The 15,535-nt window shown below is 51.4% G+C and overlaps 1 protein-coding gene across 4 annotated transcripts in view; it reads left to right on the top strand.

Moving 5' to 3' along the window:
• The window catches only part of CLIP2 (CAP-Gly domain containing linker protein 2), a 71,200-nt gene that overhangs the window by 20,785 nt on the left and 34,880 nt on the right, over positions 1–15,535 (top strand). For all 4 annotated transcript variants that reach the window (XM_036887351.2, XM_036887353.2, XM_057487236.1 and 1 more), the window contains exon 3: positions 8,442–8,995. In XM_036887351.2, coding sequence (XP_036743246.2) covers positions 8,442–8,995 — 554 coding nt within the window. The remainder of the gene's footprint in view (positions 1–8,441; positions 8,996–15,535) is intronic.

Raw genomic sequence — 15,535 nt, 5'->3', positions numbered from 1 at the left:
GCTGGCTCTGCTTTTTCCAGGGTGAGCCTCCTGCATCTTTCTCTCTCTGGCTGAGTCTGCTGGGTGGGGACTCTGTCCTCCTGGTTTGGGAGTGGGGGGAATGTAAGGGGATTTCTGAGTTCCATTTGGCTCAGGAAGGATGCTGAGCAGTCTTCGGGACTGCCCCCCTCCCCCGCGCCCCAGGAGTGGGCTGGTAGAGGTTTCCTTCTTCAGGGCTGCTTGGAGGTAGCATGGGGGGTGGGGTGCTGACCTGTGGTGGCCACCGGGGCTGGGCTCTGCCTTGGTCAAGGTGGGCTAGGAGAGGTGGACTCAGCCCTCCCTGGAGGCCATATTGGCAATGCTTTCAGAGGGACAGACAGGAGGGTGGACTGGGCTAGGGGGTTCACTGTGGGAAAGCTGGCTGTTCTGAGGAATGCTATGGAGACCCCACCCCTTCCTTTATGACCTCTGCCTTGAGCAGGGGAGAGGAAGGGGCTTAAAGTAGAAGTCTGTTTCAGAGTTTGTGGGTCATTTATATATGTTGCTTTGGGGCCACCAGGGAGGGGAGGTCAGGGTCGTGGCCAGTCTGCATTTCAGCCTGGTCCTGGGATTCCGAGGAGGAAGAGAGGAGTTGGTTTGGGCCCCGCCTCCAGGACTTGTGTTCCCGGTGGGGCAAAGACGTGGACCCTAGCAGCCTGGGAGGCAGGCTGTACAAACCAAGGAAGAACTGGAGTCCCATGGGATGGCTGTGCTGATAAGCAGTGTTGGAGCTGGTCTAATGGGCAGGCAGGGTTTCCATAGGTGATACAGAGGAAGATGCTGTACTTTAAGGCCAGAATGACCATATTCTCCCTGGGACAGTCCTAGTTTATGCCTGTGGTCTTGGCATGGTGCTATATTAATAATGCCTCCTTTCTCTCCAAGGTATATGGCTGTGGATGATAAATCATATGATCACCTTACTTACGGCCTCTCCTAAGCCACCACAGTGCTCATTAGCACATTAAAGGTTCTGACAAGTCCTGCACAAAAATAACCATAACTTTGTTTCAACTGCTGTTTCTCAAGCTTGTTTTCAATTTTTATAATACCTTTTAATACCCTGTGGAACTACTTTCTGTGGAACATTTAGGGAACTGACCAAGCCCTTGCATAGGTGCACTTTTTTCCCTCTGGCCTTCAGGAGCAGAAGGCTGACCTCATCATGCCTTCTGTTCATGGCATATTGTCATTGTGGGTTCCTTCAAGGCCACTCTTGTATGTTTTCTTTCAGGAGTGATTCCTTTTTATTGTGTTCTAATTCGCACTGCCCATCACCTGGCCTTCGTGCCTGTGTGCTGTGTGTTGGGACAGTCTTTCTCACCAAGTGTCACATCAGAAACACTTTCCCATGTAACCTGGAAGAATTATGTTTAAAGGTTGCTCACTAATCTGAAAGACTTGACCATAGTTTATAAAACTGCTCCCCGATTTGGGGGCACTTAGATTCAGATTATTGTTTGGTTGTTCGCTTATTTGTTTTGTGAAAGACAAGAAGTCAGTTTTTTTCCTTTCTAAATTATTTCCTTGGGAAATGGGCCAAAGATTACATTCCATGTTCTTCTTAAAAATATTTTGTCTTCTTAAAAATACTGAATTTCATTTTTATTACATCTTATTACCAAAGTAACATGCGTTCATTATAAAAGTCAAAGGTTAACATAAAAAGTGGTCCCTGGAGGGAGTTGTAAATTTAGGAGTTATTTCTTCTGTAGAATTGCTAGAGCTTGATGAATAACTGGGCAGTGGGGCAGGGAGATGAGCAATAGGGTTTGTGGCCTGATGGGGAGGATAGAGGAGGAGCTCTTGTAATGGGTCACTTTGGTTCAGAATGTCAAATGTGAGAGCCTGGGGGACATGCAGGAGGAGGCAGCTGCTGTCTGGGCAGGTCTGACAGCCAGGGAAGGGATCTGGACTGAAGAACAGCTGTGCCCCAATTTTATTCTGTATCTTCCTGTGTCATTTGGGTCTTTTACAAGGAGAATTTATGAGTGTCTTAAAGAGAGCAGAAATGTGTCAGCATGTGAGCAGTAGTGACAGCTTCAGGGGGTAGTTCGATTGTAGGGGAGCACAGTGTAGATCAGGGTTCCCTAGGTACCCACCAGAGGAGAAGGATTTCTCCTGCCTCCTGCCCTCTCCCTGCCCGCTCTGGGCGTTGGAGACAAGCAGGGACTTCGTACTTCTGTCTCTTCTTCCTGTCTGTTGTTCGTGGGGTCTGTAGAGAATTCAGATGAAGGTTAGATGGCCACCTGTCCAGCTGTGGGCTGGGCTGGGACCAGAGGTGTGCTGGCACCAGAACCAATTGGCTCATAAGAACCAATTATGAAATTGTCAGGAGTTTTGCAAGCTAAATGTTAAACAGCCATTATTTACAAAATCAGATTGTGTGAACTTAAAATGAAATAAATTATATTGAAAACTTAGGTAATAAGTATTCAAAGCTCATGACTTCTAGCAGCACTTCTTGTACTGTACTGTTTATACCACTAATGCTGTGTGATTTCACTACTGGTAAAATACTGCTATTTACTACTAATAAGATTTTATAGTATCTGTATTTTTGAGGTTATTTATTCTACATGGAAATACTATATAATCACTTCCCAACTCTATGTTTAGTGACATCATGCTGGTAGCCTGAAAGTGACCATGGGGGAAGTGTTTTTACATTATGGAGATTGGCAAATGCTACAAATCAGGGTTTTTTTTTTCCCCTGGGGAGCTAGTTGTTAAGGTTTACCAGCATACCACAATCCAGGAACACAGGTAGAGAAAGGAGCAGACTTTGGAGAAGACCATCAGGGTGGGCAGGGGTGGAGGAGGCAGAGGCACCTGTCCTGTCCAGGAGCACGAGCCTGGAAGGGAGGGTGGACAGCAGAGCTGGGCACCACAAGGCCAGAGAGGGGCCACTGCAGTGCAGCGAGGTGCTCTGGGGTCCTCAGGGTGGGGAGGCGTCTGGAGCTGAGGTCAGAGAAGGACTGAGAAGCAGATGGGTGGATGGAACCACTTCCTTCTAGATGCTGCTGGATGGAAAAACACCCACCACAAGAAGAGCAGACAACCAAGTAATATCTAAACATGGCCCTGCTTGTGTTTTGTGTTTTAAGTACAGGCGTACCTCATTTTGTTGCACTTCGCTTCAGATACTTTGTTTTTTTACAGATTGAAGGTTTGTGGCAATTCTGTGAGAGCAAGTCTGTCAGAGCCATTCTCCAGCAGCATTTGCTCACTTCGTGTCTCTGTCACTTTTTAGTAATTCTCCCAATATTTCAAACTTTTTCATTATTATGTTCATTTGTTACAGTGATCTGTGATCAGTGATGATGACTTGCTGAAAGCTCAGATGATGGTTAGCATTTACCAACAGTAAGGTTTTTAATGAAGGTGTATACATTTTTTTAGACATAACAGTATTGCACACTTAATAGACTGCAGTATAGTGTGAACATAATTTTTATATGTGCTGGAAACCAGTGAATTCGTATGACTCGCTTTATTGGGATGTTTACTTCATTGCGGTGGTCTGGATGAAACCGCACCGTCTCTGAGGTTTGCCTGCACACAGTGTATATATATATATGTGTGTATATGTGCACAGGATGAAGCCTGGAGGGCCAGTGCCAAGATGCTAAGTGTGATTATGTTTGTGTGATGGGATGGAACTGTAGTAGTTTTAATTAAAAAAAAAATCAGTAACTGTGTTTTCAAAATTTTCTACAGTAGACGTGAATGATCTGTGTAATAAACATTTAAATAGAGGGAGAAAAGCTTGTTTGGAGAGGGAATAGAGTGGGGGACAGCAGGAGGGGGCTGCAGGGGGGGAGGCTGTGTTTTGTGGGCAGGGGGTGTTCATGCCACACGCGGGTTCTGTGGAAAAGCTGGTGTTGAAGAGGGGGAGAGATGGTCTAAACAGGTCCCATGAGAAACCAGAGGGAAGTGGAGTTTTTCTTCTAAAATACAGGGAAAATAGGCTGGCCTCAGGGAGGTATGAAAGTGGAAGGGAGACCAGGTAAACTGGAAGTTGCCTGGAGTGAGCCTCAGTTTCCCTGATTGAAGAAATGGGAACGATTCCCTGCAGCTTGTAGGCTTCTATCTTGGGAGTAGGGCTACCTCTGAGCAAGCCACAGTTCAGTTTGCATTGAGGGCTTGCTGCCTGGCACCCGACTGGGTGCTAGAGAGGACACAGCCTCCTGAGCTTCTGTTTAGGTCCAGGAGGCAGACATACCCAGGTGGAGATAAAGGATAAGTCTTGGAAGGATAAAGGGGGTAGAGGCTATGAGGTGGGCTGGCTTCAGATGAAGCAGTCAGGGCAGGTTTCTCTGAGGAGGCGAGGGATTGCTGTGTGACTGTCTGGGGCTGAGGTTCTGGGATGTGCTCCCATCTCTATTCATAGTGAGCCTTCTCTCTGCAGCCCAGGCCCCCACGATCTTGGTCCCGTCCCACCAGGCAGGTGGCTGGGAAGTCGTAGCTGCAGACCTGTTGTTCCTCCTGCCCCAGCCCCTTGCTGGGCCCTCACTTGGCCCTGCCTGCTGTCCCTAGTGCCTGACCCTGGGTGCTCAGCAAATGGGGTCACGAGTGGCTGAGATTTGGCAGGTATGGAAAAGGCCCGTCCCCACTTCCCCAGGCAGGCGGGACCGAAGTCCTTGTGGGAGGAGGGGCAGATGTGTTCTCACCTGGACACCCACATTAGCCCCCCCGACCCACCATGGGACCAGGCCACCAGCTGCTGCCACCCCATACCATGTCCTTTAGCTCTTTTCATCAAAGTTCTACTTTGAACTTCAAACTGGCAGTAAATCCCCACTTGCCTTGTGTCTGGGGAAAGGACCAGCTGTGCACTCATGTTTAAGTCTGTTGCTTTCTTGGGGGTTTGCTGAGCCACTGCTGCTGTGTGGAAGCTCAAGGGAGGGAGAGAGGGAGGCTAGGCCAGGCCCTACCCTCAGAGAGCTTCCAGAGCCTGCCTCAGAGGCTGTGAGGATATGGATGAGGGGGCCAGCGGTCTACCAGGTCTGATAGCTCTGCAAACACAGCTACTCTTCTAGAAGAGGAGGTGGGACATGCAGAATATTAATGCCAACCAGGACCCTGGTTATTTCCCACCTAGCTCTTTGTCCCATGGGGAAACCGAGGCCCACATATGGGAAGGGGCTTGGTCAGGCCTAGCCAGGGTGGCTAATGGCCCCTTGGAGGGAAGGGTGCACTCTGTCGGGGTTCTCCATGCCTTCCCAACCTCAGGGGCTGAAAGCTGCCAGTGTGAGTAGAGATTTGATGAGGGCTTGTCCTTGGGAGGTTGGAGTGGCCTAGTGCTCCAAAGAGGGAAAATGAAACGTAACATCCAAGCGCAGGTGCCACAGGCTTGTGATCTGGATTTTAGCAGCTGTTGAAACAACTGACCCCTGGATCTGTGACCCCTGTAAGGGCTGAAGTGGGGAAGAAAGATCACCTGAGGGTCTGCCTGAATCGGGACAGCTGGGGGGACAGCTGAATGGGCAGCTTCTTGCCAAGAATAGGCACACTCGGTCCCCCTGGACCCAGGACCCTCCTCTGTGCTCTGAGCAAAGGGGACAGGTGGTGACAGGCTCTTACCTGGGCCACAGTGGTTCGACTCAGTTAGCAGACATCATAGAGCACCTTGGCACAGGGAAGTATTCTAGGAAAGGATACGGGGGGGGGTGCGGTGTGTGCCCATGTGTCTTACCAGGGAGCTGGTGATGGGGAGGGCTCTGAGCCTGACCAGCTGCGCCCAACCCCTGCCTAGGTAACTTTGGGCAAGTTTCATAACCTCTGTTGCTTAATATGCAAGATAAATGTAATGTATAGGAAGTGCCCGTTCCCCTGGGGGCATGTAGTCAATACTTCATAAATGTAGCTGTTATTTTAATAATGATCAAATTGACACCTTGTTGCTGATGGGTCCTTGGGCAGTATTACCAGGCGGCCAGGGCCTAGGGTTCCTAAATTTGTGGCTTCCTCCCCCTGTAGCTGCTTTCAGAGCAGGTTTTCCCAAGGCAGGTGCCCACCTGGCCTGGTGAGTGGGAGAGCCCTGTGGGGAAGGGGTTGGGTTCTGGATCCCACCAGAAACTCCTTGCAGTGCAGGATTGTCCTAGGCCAGGACCAAGGACCCTCAGGAGTTCAGCCGAGCACAGGGAGCCAGCAGGACGGTGTCTGTGTGAGTCGATGTTATACTTGGTGTTTTATGCTGACTGCAGAGGACTCAGCCACCGCCCTGGTTTTAACCAGCGGTAGAGCCACTTGCCCAAGGTCACTGGAACCTGCCTGGGAACCCTTCTTCTGCCTCCTGGGCCTTTTGTAGTTTAGAGTTTTTTTTGTAATCCCTTAGTTTTCCTATCAATCATTCTAATCAATTCACAAATAGCCAGCACTCACTGCTCACTTTCATATGCCAAGCACTGATCCCATCATCACTCAACAGCCCTGGGGAAGAGGTACAGGCGAGGACACCCAAATGGAGCTGGGGCTGCTGGTCTGTGCGGCTCCAGGGCCTGCTCCCTCTGCTGTGGCCTCCATCTCGTGGGATCTCAGCCTTGGACCACCCAGCTGGGTCCCAAGCAAGGTTTTTCTCTAAGCAAGAAACCAAAGGGGACTTGCCTACACAGGAAGGAATGAAAAACAAGGTTGTTGCCTGCTTACAGGGAACTGTAGGGTTTGTCCAGGTTCTGGGAAGTAGGTCCATTCAGGGGAATCAGGATTTGAAGTATAGCAGTTTGGGGCTTGGCATGGCATGTGCTTAGTACACATGTGTTGGATGAATGCCAGTGCCTTGTACCAAGAGCCAAAGGTCTTTGGCCAGAGCTTTGCTCTGCTGCCTGTTACCTAGGAGCCTAGAAAAAGCACCTGGTATCGCCAAACCTCAGTTTCCTCATCTGTAAAATAAGAATAGCAAATCACAGGATTAACTGTGAGGGTTGGATGAGCCACTGTCAGTCTCTTTGCACAGAATATCAATTAATTTGTGTGATTATTCTGGTTGTTAATTAAGTTCAACAGCGAAGCTCGTTGATGTCCCAGGCCAGCTCATGGTTCAGAGGTACACCCTCCCCCATCAGGAGTCCCCATCCTGGCTGCCTAAACCCTGGGTGGCCACCTGCTTTCCCACCACTGCTGCCAGTATCCTAGACAGAGATTCCACATGCTTGGCCTTGGATGTTGGGCCCCTGCCTTGGAGTTGTGTGGCTTCCCCATCTGCCGGAAGCTCTTTCTTAGCGATTGGCTTCCAGCCCTGAGACAGCATACAGCCAGGCCTGGGGCCTGGGGGTTCTTCGCCACGGGTGAAAGGAAGCAGCTCTCATGGGAGCTGCTGCCTTGTAGCCCCTCCCCTCGCTGCCCATGGAAAGACCAGAAACATAGGCAGCTCTGGTGGGGGCGTGGCAGTGTCTGCTTGCCTCCTGTCTCCCTCCGTGAATCACAAGTAGGAGAGGAGAAGGATAAGACCTTCTCTGCCTGACACTTAGCCTGTTGGGGTGGCGGGCAGCCTCAGGACCTTGAGGTGCAAATAGGTAGGCTTCCTGAATGCCCATGTGCACAGTAGGCCCTGCATGGGGCCCAGGAACCAGACGCACACAAAGCACAGTGGGTTGAAGCCCTGCCTTGTTCTGTGAGTGACCTTGTGTATACTGCTTCCCTTCCCTTCCCTTCCCTTCCTTTTCCAAGTCTGTAGCACTTCAGAACCAGGCTGGGAGGCAGGCACCCTCTCTGGGTGTGAGTCCCATTTCTGCTGTGTGACCTTGGATACGGCCCTAGCTTCTTGAGCTTTAGGACCATTCTTCCTATAAGGAGGGGCTGGATCAGGGCACCCCTCAGCCCAATTTAGACCAGAGAGGCTGGAGTTCAGTCTCAGGAATGAGGGTACATGCCTTCTGCTTCCTCTCTCTGTCTTTCCCTGGCTTTAGGCTCTAGAGTAAGAGGGTTTTCCTGGCTCCTCCTTGCCCCAAGATGTATATGGCTGTGGCCAGTTGTCAAGGAATAGGTTAGGAGCCTTTTGTGGAGCCCAGAGATGTCCAGGGGAGAGGGTGGGGAGCATGGAGACCACTCACAAAATGTGAGTCCCACCTGGGGCCACGGGTGGGCTCAGGTTAACAGCTGATGGCCTGAGCCCATGGGGTGGAGCAGCGGCTTGTAACCCTTGAAAACTGGTTCATTCCACATGACTCTGAGCAGTGATAAATGTTGCTTCTCAGGAAGTGTTCTCCTGAGCTTTTAATCCTTAGACTTTTTCAGAGGGGTGGGAAGAGTAGGGAGAGACCTAGGGATGCCCAGGGCCACACTGCCAGCCATGTCTGCCTCAGTTTCCCCATCAGTTAGCCAGTCCTGGCACCTTCCAGCTCCAACTCTGTGTTCCGGGGGCCACTGGGGGTCCCGCTCCCTCTCAAGCCCTAACCATTGCCTCTCCCCTCACTCCACAGGCTCCCCGCTGCACAAGCAGGCCTTGGGCCCCTCCTCTGTGGCGGCAGCTGCCACCCCCGAGAAATCCAGCCCGAAGGTGGCAGAGGTGGGCGATGACTTCCTGGGGGACTTCGTGGTGGGCGAGCGGGTGTGGGTGAATGGCGTGAAGCCAGGCGTGGTGCAGTACCTGGGCGAGACACAGTTTGCGCCGGGACAGTGGGCTGGTGTGGTGCTGGACGACCCCGTGGGCAAGAACGATGGCGCCGTGGGCGGCGTGCGCTACTTTGAGTGCCAGGCCCTGCAGGGCATCTTCACACGGCCATCCAAGCTGGCCCGGCAGCCCACGGCTGAGGGCTCGGGCAGCGATGCCCACTCGGTGGAGTCGCTCACTGCCCAGAACCTGTCACTGCATTCGGGCACGGCCACACCGCCGCTGACCAGCCGTGTCATCCCGCTGCGGGAGAGCGTCCTCAACAGCTCGGTTAAGACAGGCAATGAGTCAGGCTCCAACCTCTCAGACAGTGGCTCCGTGAAGCGGGGCGACAAGGACCTGCACCTGGGAGACCGCGTGCTGGTGAGTGCCTTTCCCCTGCCACTCCACCCAACATGGGCAAGCTGGACCCCGGGGGCTGGGCAGGGAGGGCTCTCAAGGGGCCCCACAAGTTCCAGGCTGGGGCACCCACTCCTCTTAAGAACCACACAGAGTGCCAGTGAGATGGGAAAAGGGAGCTCTGGAGACTGTCACTCTGTGACCCTGGGCAAATGTCTTAACCTTTCTGGACCTCAGTCTTGCCAACCATAAAATGGGAATTTTAATAATACCTCCCTTATAGGTTGAAATGCATGATACATGTAGTGCTTTTAGACAGTGCCTGATACTAAATGGCCCATAAATGGTAGCTATTGTTGATATCCATTGATCCCACCTACCAGCATGGATGTGCCAGGCCTCTACTGGAAAAGGCCAGTGACTGGAGCATTCAGGACCCCTTGCCCAGGGTCGGTGGTTCAGACACCTACCCAGCTGTAACTCAGAGTGATTACTGTTGCTGTGAAGGAGAGAATTCGGTCACTGTAGCCAAAGGGACCTCCAGCTGAGTTTTCCTGTTCAGGGTCTCTCTTCTCTGCTGGTCCCAGCAGTTGGGGCCAGGTTGGAAGAGGGTACTGGCCCCCAAGTCTTTCAGAATCTGGATTCATCCTTCTGCATTCTGAATGTGGCAGAGTTTTCCTGGCACCTGCTGTGGGTCATACCTGGCCTGAGAGCAAGGTAGACAGGACAGGGTCCTATCCTGCCTTGCCAAACCCAGGTCCAGGGTGGCCGAGGTGGCCGGGACTTACCTCCAGGAGCAGGAGGATGCCTCCATTAGCTTCACCAGCCACGAACTTGCTTTGCATCTGGGTCAAAGGTGTGAACAATTTTCACATTATTTATGAACATGATGTTGCTCCTCAAAGATACCTGTGCATCCTGGTTTCATCTGGGCCTCCACACTACCCCATGAGGCTCAATACCCCATGTGTACTAGCTCAATAATCATGGGCAAACTTATTAATCCTCTCTGTGCCTCAGTTTCTTCACCTGTACAATGGGGATAATAGTTCACCTGTCTCATGTAGAGTGTTTAGAAGGTGCATGGCAGCAAGTAAGCGCCAGGAAGTGTTAGCTAACATCAGCATTAAAGTCCGTGAAGGGGGTCCTGGGTACAGTGAGGCGCTCAGAGCTCAGGGAGCCTCTGTGAAGGCGCCCTGCAGCTTGGGACAGCTTGGCTGTCCTTGGCTCCACTGGTCGAGTGCTTGATGGGAGCAGAGGCCTGTGCCAAGAACTTTCCCACGGAATCCATTTCCTCTTCAGTTCTGGGGGCCCTGGTCCTTGGAGGAACCTCTGTGAGGGTGAGAGGGAGACCTGGAGATCACCTTCCCATAACAGTGTTATTTAAATGGGAGTTTTGTCACACGCCTGTTTGATCTAGATTGGCAGAATTTTCAGATGCAAGTTAGAGTTCTGCTCTGGGCTACATGAATCCACCTTTTACTCTACAAGCCTGTGAAGCAGATGTTCATTATTCCGTTTTACAGACCAGGCCTGAGACTCAGAGGCCTGGGTGTCCCACGGCACCCACAGCGGCAGTGGCTGAGCTGGGCCCATAGGCTGGGCAGCCTCCCTTTGTCCTTCCCTCACTCTGCCCCAGTTCACACACAGATATCCTTCCTGACCGATGCCTGCACTTCCCCCAGGAATGATCTGATCTTTTCCTCCCTGATTTCCTTTTCTAAAATCTCCCTCCACCCCCAGCTCTCCTCAGGCTTGGCCTGGGTGAGTCTGGGGTCTCTTGCTCTGGATGAGCATTCAAGGGTCCTGGGTGTCCTGGGTGGGATACATGGCAGGAGTGAGAGCAGAGAGGTGAAGTGACTTGTCTGAGGTCACAGCATTTTTAGAACACATCTGCCAAAGCTGGGAAAGACACAGACTTGGTGGTCTAGCACTCCCAGGCCGTCTCTCTTTTCCTTCTGCTTGGGGAAGACCATCACCCTCTTTGGTCCTGGGCAGCTTCCAGGCCCAGGGAGCATGTAGGGGGCACTTGGCTGCCTAGCTGGCCTGAGATGTGGAGAGCTGTTGTGTGTCCCCCTCTGAGCCTGTAGGAGCCCCAAGGTGTCCCAAAAGCCCGTTCTAGGAGGTGCGTTTTCAGGAAGTTGGCTTCAGAAGCAGTGTGGCTTGATGTAGAGGAGTCACCCAGGCAGCCACAAGTTTGGGATTTAGGTCACAGAAGAAACAAGGCATTCCAGGTTGGAATCCTGGAGCAGCAGGAACTGAGCCTGACCGTGTAGAGAAGGCAGGTTGAGACCTTGTGACAGGAGGGGCCTGGGTGACAATCCCACCTGAGGGTCATTGACCAGTGAGAGCTGGTCCAGACTTGCAGGCCTGCTGTGTCCCCCACTGGGCCCCAACTGCTTGCTGTATTGGTAAGGTCAGTGAGGCTCAGAGAGGGCAATCTCTTGCCCAGGGTTACACAGCAGGTCATGGGCAAGGCTGGAACAGGGCTCCCAGCTTCTACCTACCAGCCCCATAATGTCTTCTGTACCTCCCACCCTCAGTGGATCCCACAGAACAGGTGGGGGGTTGGAAATGTCCTGGTCAGTGGCAGTTGACAGTATGGGGTATGATTAGTAAGGATTAGAGGAGGCTGTCTCAGAAAGGAAGAGGACTGGCTAGTTACTTGTGGCTCTAAGAGGTGCCCTAGGGCCAAGGCCCCGAGGAGATAAATGGGATGTCATCACTGGGTGGTGGAAGGCCTGCTGACCCACAAAGATGTCAGATGGTAAAGAGGTTGCTGTGGCATGGAGTGTTCTGGAAGTAGTTGCTGAGTGGGGTTTGGGGTGCGGGTGATTATTAGGGATTTTAGCATCTGTGAAGGGTCAGGCAGAGGGAGAAGTGAGGCCAGTTGGAGTGCCAGGCCACCGGGGCAGCTCTGGAGTGAGATTGTCCATCACGGGGTCCCTTTGTCTCTCTCAGTCACTGGGTGTGGCTACTGCAGCGAGGGGCTCCCCGAAGCAGGTGGCAAGCCCTGCTTGCAGGATATGCGTGGAGCATCTCTGCATAGGTGAAGTCTCTGTCCTTTCACGTGCTGGCCACAGAAGCGTCCTGAGGCGGGTGGACCAAGACTTCGCAAAGAATCCCTTGTGCTGCTGGCATCCCTCCCGGCACATCTCAGAGCTCGAGCGGAGGCCAGCCTAGCCTTGCAGATAACCCAGAGCCACAGGCACATGAGCAAGCCGACCAGCCCAGCCCTTCCCTCCCCGCTTTGCCCGTGGGTTCTCTGCAGCCCTTTGGCAGCTGGCCTGGTTAGGTGCAGGAACAGTCTCCCGAGAGAGATGGATTCTAAGAGATGAGGAACGAGGTTTTCTCTCTGCTGGTCCCTCCCTTCCCCTGAGGCCCCAGGTCAACTTGAACAGACACCTAGCTGGGGCCATCTGTGGGGTGGGGGGAAGGTGGGCTCTGAGGTTGTACAGGCCTGGGTGTGAGCTCAGCTCCACCCCTCACAGCAGCATGACCCGGGGCAGGGGACAGCATGCAGTGTCCTTGCCTTTAAAATGGGGCTGATGTTCCCACTTCACTGGATTTGTAAAAACCTAATAAGGAAGGCTCCTGGCATGTCGTGGGCCCTAAGGAAATACCGGTTTTCTTCCATTTCTTCCCCCTGGAGTTTTCATGGTCAAGGCACAATGCCGTGATGCCCAGGGTGAGACCTGGCTCCAGCTGGGGCCATCCTGGGGGCAGGTGTGCTGGGGAGCTCCTTGCAAAGGGAACTGACATCTGTTGTGGGGGAGTGGGGAGGAGGAAGGCCTTCATCTCGGTCTCCACGGATGGCGGACCAGCCAGGAAAGCAGGGGGCCCCCGTCTGCCTGGCTCCCTATCTCTGTAAGAGGGCTTCTGGCTGGATGGCACAGGGCATGGGGCAAGAGCCCCTTTCTGGCCTCCCCAGAGGGGCAGGGGCAGGGCCTGTGTGGTCAGCTCCACCCCAGGCTAAGAAGGCTCCAGAGCTGCTCACTTTCACCCAGGGTCACAGTGGGGGTCCTAGCATGAGTGTGCATGGCCTCTGTCCTGCCCCGACTTCCCCTTTCCTTTAGAGTGTATGTGTGCCTGGAGGGAAAAATGACCATTCCCCTGCTGCTGGGCTGGGGAGAGGCCCTCTAACTTAGTTGGGGGAGTGGGCTGGGCCACTTCTCACCTAGCACTAGTGTCTCTGAGCCTCATTTTCCTCTTGTGTAATAGTCTTACCACCTTCTCCAAAATTCCCAGCACCCACCCGTCCCCATGTTCCAGCTGATGGCAGTTCTGTGCCTCCCCGGAAGGGCAGAGCTGCCGTCCACCACCCTCCTGCCAGGCTCTGCATGCTTGGCCTGCCCCTGCAGCTGCCTGCCTTCTCCTGTTGCACTTACCCTGTCAGGTCGGCTCACCACTTGCTCCTGCTTCTCCCACCTTAAAAACAAAACCATCCCCCCTGCCCCTGTCTTCCACCAGCTGTTGCCCATTTCTCTGTCCTCCCCACAGCTGGACCCCTTAAAGGGCCCGTCTGTGGTCATGATTTCCAGCTGCTCTCTCCCATCACCCTCTACTCCAGGGAGACTGCTCCCCCGAGGCACCAAGGACCTTCACGTTGCAAATACAATGGTCAGTTCTGTCTTTGTCTCATTTCAGCAGACTCGGCCACCATCCCTCTCTCCCCACCTCCCTCTGGAAGCTCTTTGTTCTCTCACATCTAAGATTCCGTGCATACTCTGGTTCCTCCTGCCTCCCTGGCCACCGCTTCCTGCTGTTCCTCTTCCCAGCATCAGGTCAGAACATGGAACCATCTAGGCCAGTGACTCAGAGCAGCCTGGGCATATGTGGGCATCACGCTGCCCAGGGTTGGCTCTGCAGTCCTGGCCTCGCCTGATCTCACAGTTACACGTCCAGTTCCTATTCAACGTCTCCACTTATTCTGCATGAGTCTCTAGTGGCAGCTGTAACAAGTACCACAAACTGTGTGGTTTAAAACAACAGAAATTTATTGTCTCAGTTCTAGAGGCCGAAATCTGAAGCCAGAGGTGCCGGCAGAGCCACCCTTTCTCTGAAGGATCAAGAGAAGAATCTGTTCTTTGCCTTTGTCGTAGGTTCTGGAGGCCGCCGGCACTCCTTGACTCGCCTTGGTGTGCAGGTGCATTGCCAGAGCTCCGTCTTCACATGGCTTCTCCCCTCTGTGTGTCTCTGCCTCTCTTAGAAGGACACCGGTCATACTGGATTAAGGCCTACCCTAATGACCTCATTGAACTTTGATCCCATCTAAAAGACTGTACTTTTTAAAAAAATTCTTGCTGCATTTACATAAATAATCAAGCCAAGTTTATTGAAATTAGACTTATTTACAAACAAATTTGTCTTATTTGGTTATCTCTGATAAAAATGGGGGTAACTGTGGAGACAAAAATTACGTTTCAGCAAAAATCTGTAACACACCTTTGCGGATACCAGATTTTAGTCCTTTTTCTTGTCTTTGAGGGTTTGTTTTCTACCTGTAAACTGTAGACTAGATCCTAAATTCTTCTAGTTTCCTCCTATATCTGGCTAGAACTCTCTAAACTGTTTCCAATTTTTCTCCCACCCTTCTGACTTAGAATCATTAAAAACAAAACTGCCTTTTCCCCCAAAGCCATGCACTAAAACTGGATAACTTGATATAAACTTCAGAGAAATCACTACAACAGCTCATATATAGACAATCTTCATGCCTGTTGCTATGTGGGCCACTCAGAGAGATCACCAGAGACATTCAAACTGCAAGCCAAGAGAATCTGTCAGATTGTCACTGTCTGTCCCTCATTCTATCTAAAGATGCTTTGAGCCTGACATCTAGAAATCTTCTCAATTGGCTACCCTCGAAACTCAGAAACTGATTTATAATTTACTTTGATCATTAACCATAGTTTTTCTTTTTGTTTCCATAGAAATGACTCTTATTAAATACCTGCTTGTTTGTGCAATATAGGCCTAACTTTGGGAGCCCACCTACTCTACTACCTCCTGAAATGAGTCACAACTGTTCTCAGGACTAAAAGACTCACTGGTTCAATGAGATACAGTGCCATTTACTACTCAGCCACTAACCCAATTCTGCTCTCCATGGCCATCAGCTTAGCTTTTTTTTTTTTTTTTTGAGAGGGCATCTCTCATATTTATTGATCATATGGTTGTTAACAACAATAAAATTCTGTATAGGAGACTCAATGGACAATCATTAATCAACCCCAAGCCTAATTCTCAACAGTCTCCAATCTTCTGAAGCATAACGAACACGTTTTTACATGGTGAACAAGTTCTTACATGGTGAACAGTGCAAGGGCAGTCATCACAGAAACTTTTGGTTTTGATCACGTATCAAGAACTTTTAAACAATCAGGTCAATTATGATTATTCGTTTGATTTTTATACTTGATTTATATGTGAATCCCACATTTCTCCCTTATTATTATTATTATTATTATTATTATTACTTTTAATAAAATGCTGAAGTGGTAGGTAGATGCAAGATAAAGGTAGAAAACATAGTTTAGTGCTGTAAGAGGGCAAATGTAGATC

The sequence above is a fragment of the Manis pentadactyla genome, chromosome 10 (assembly GCF_030020395.1).
Source record: "Manis pentadactyla isolate mManPen7 chromosome 10, mManPen7.hap1, whole genome shotgun sequence".
Classification (NCBI taxonomy): domain Eukaryota; kingdom Metazoa; phylum Chordata; class Mammalia; order Pholidota; family Manidae; genus Manis; species Manis pentadactyla.
Note: the sequence above shows the minus strand (reverse complement) of the source record. Positions and strands in the feature narration are given on the sequence as shown.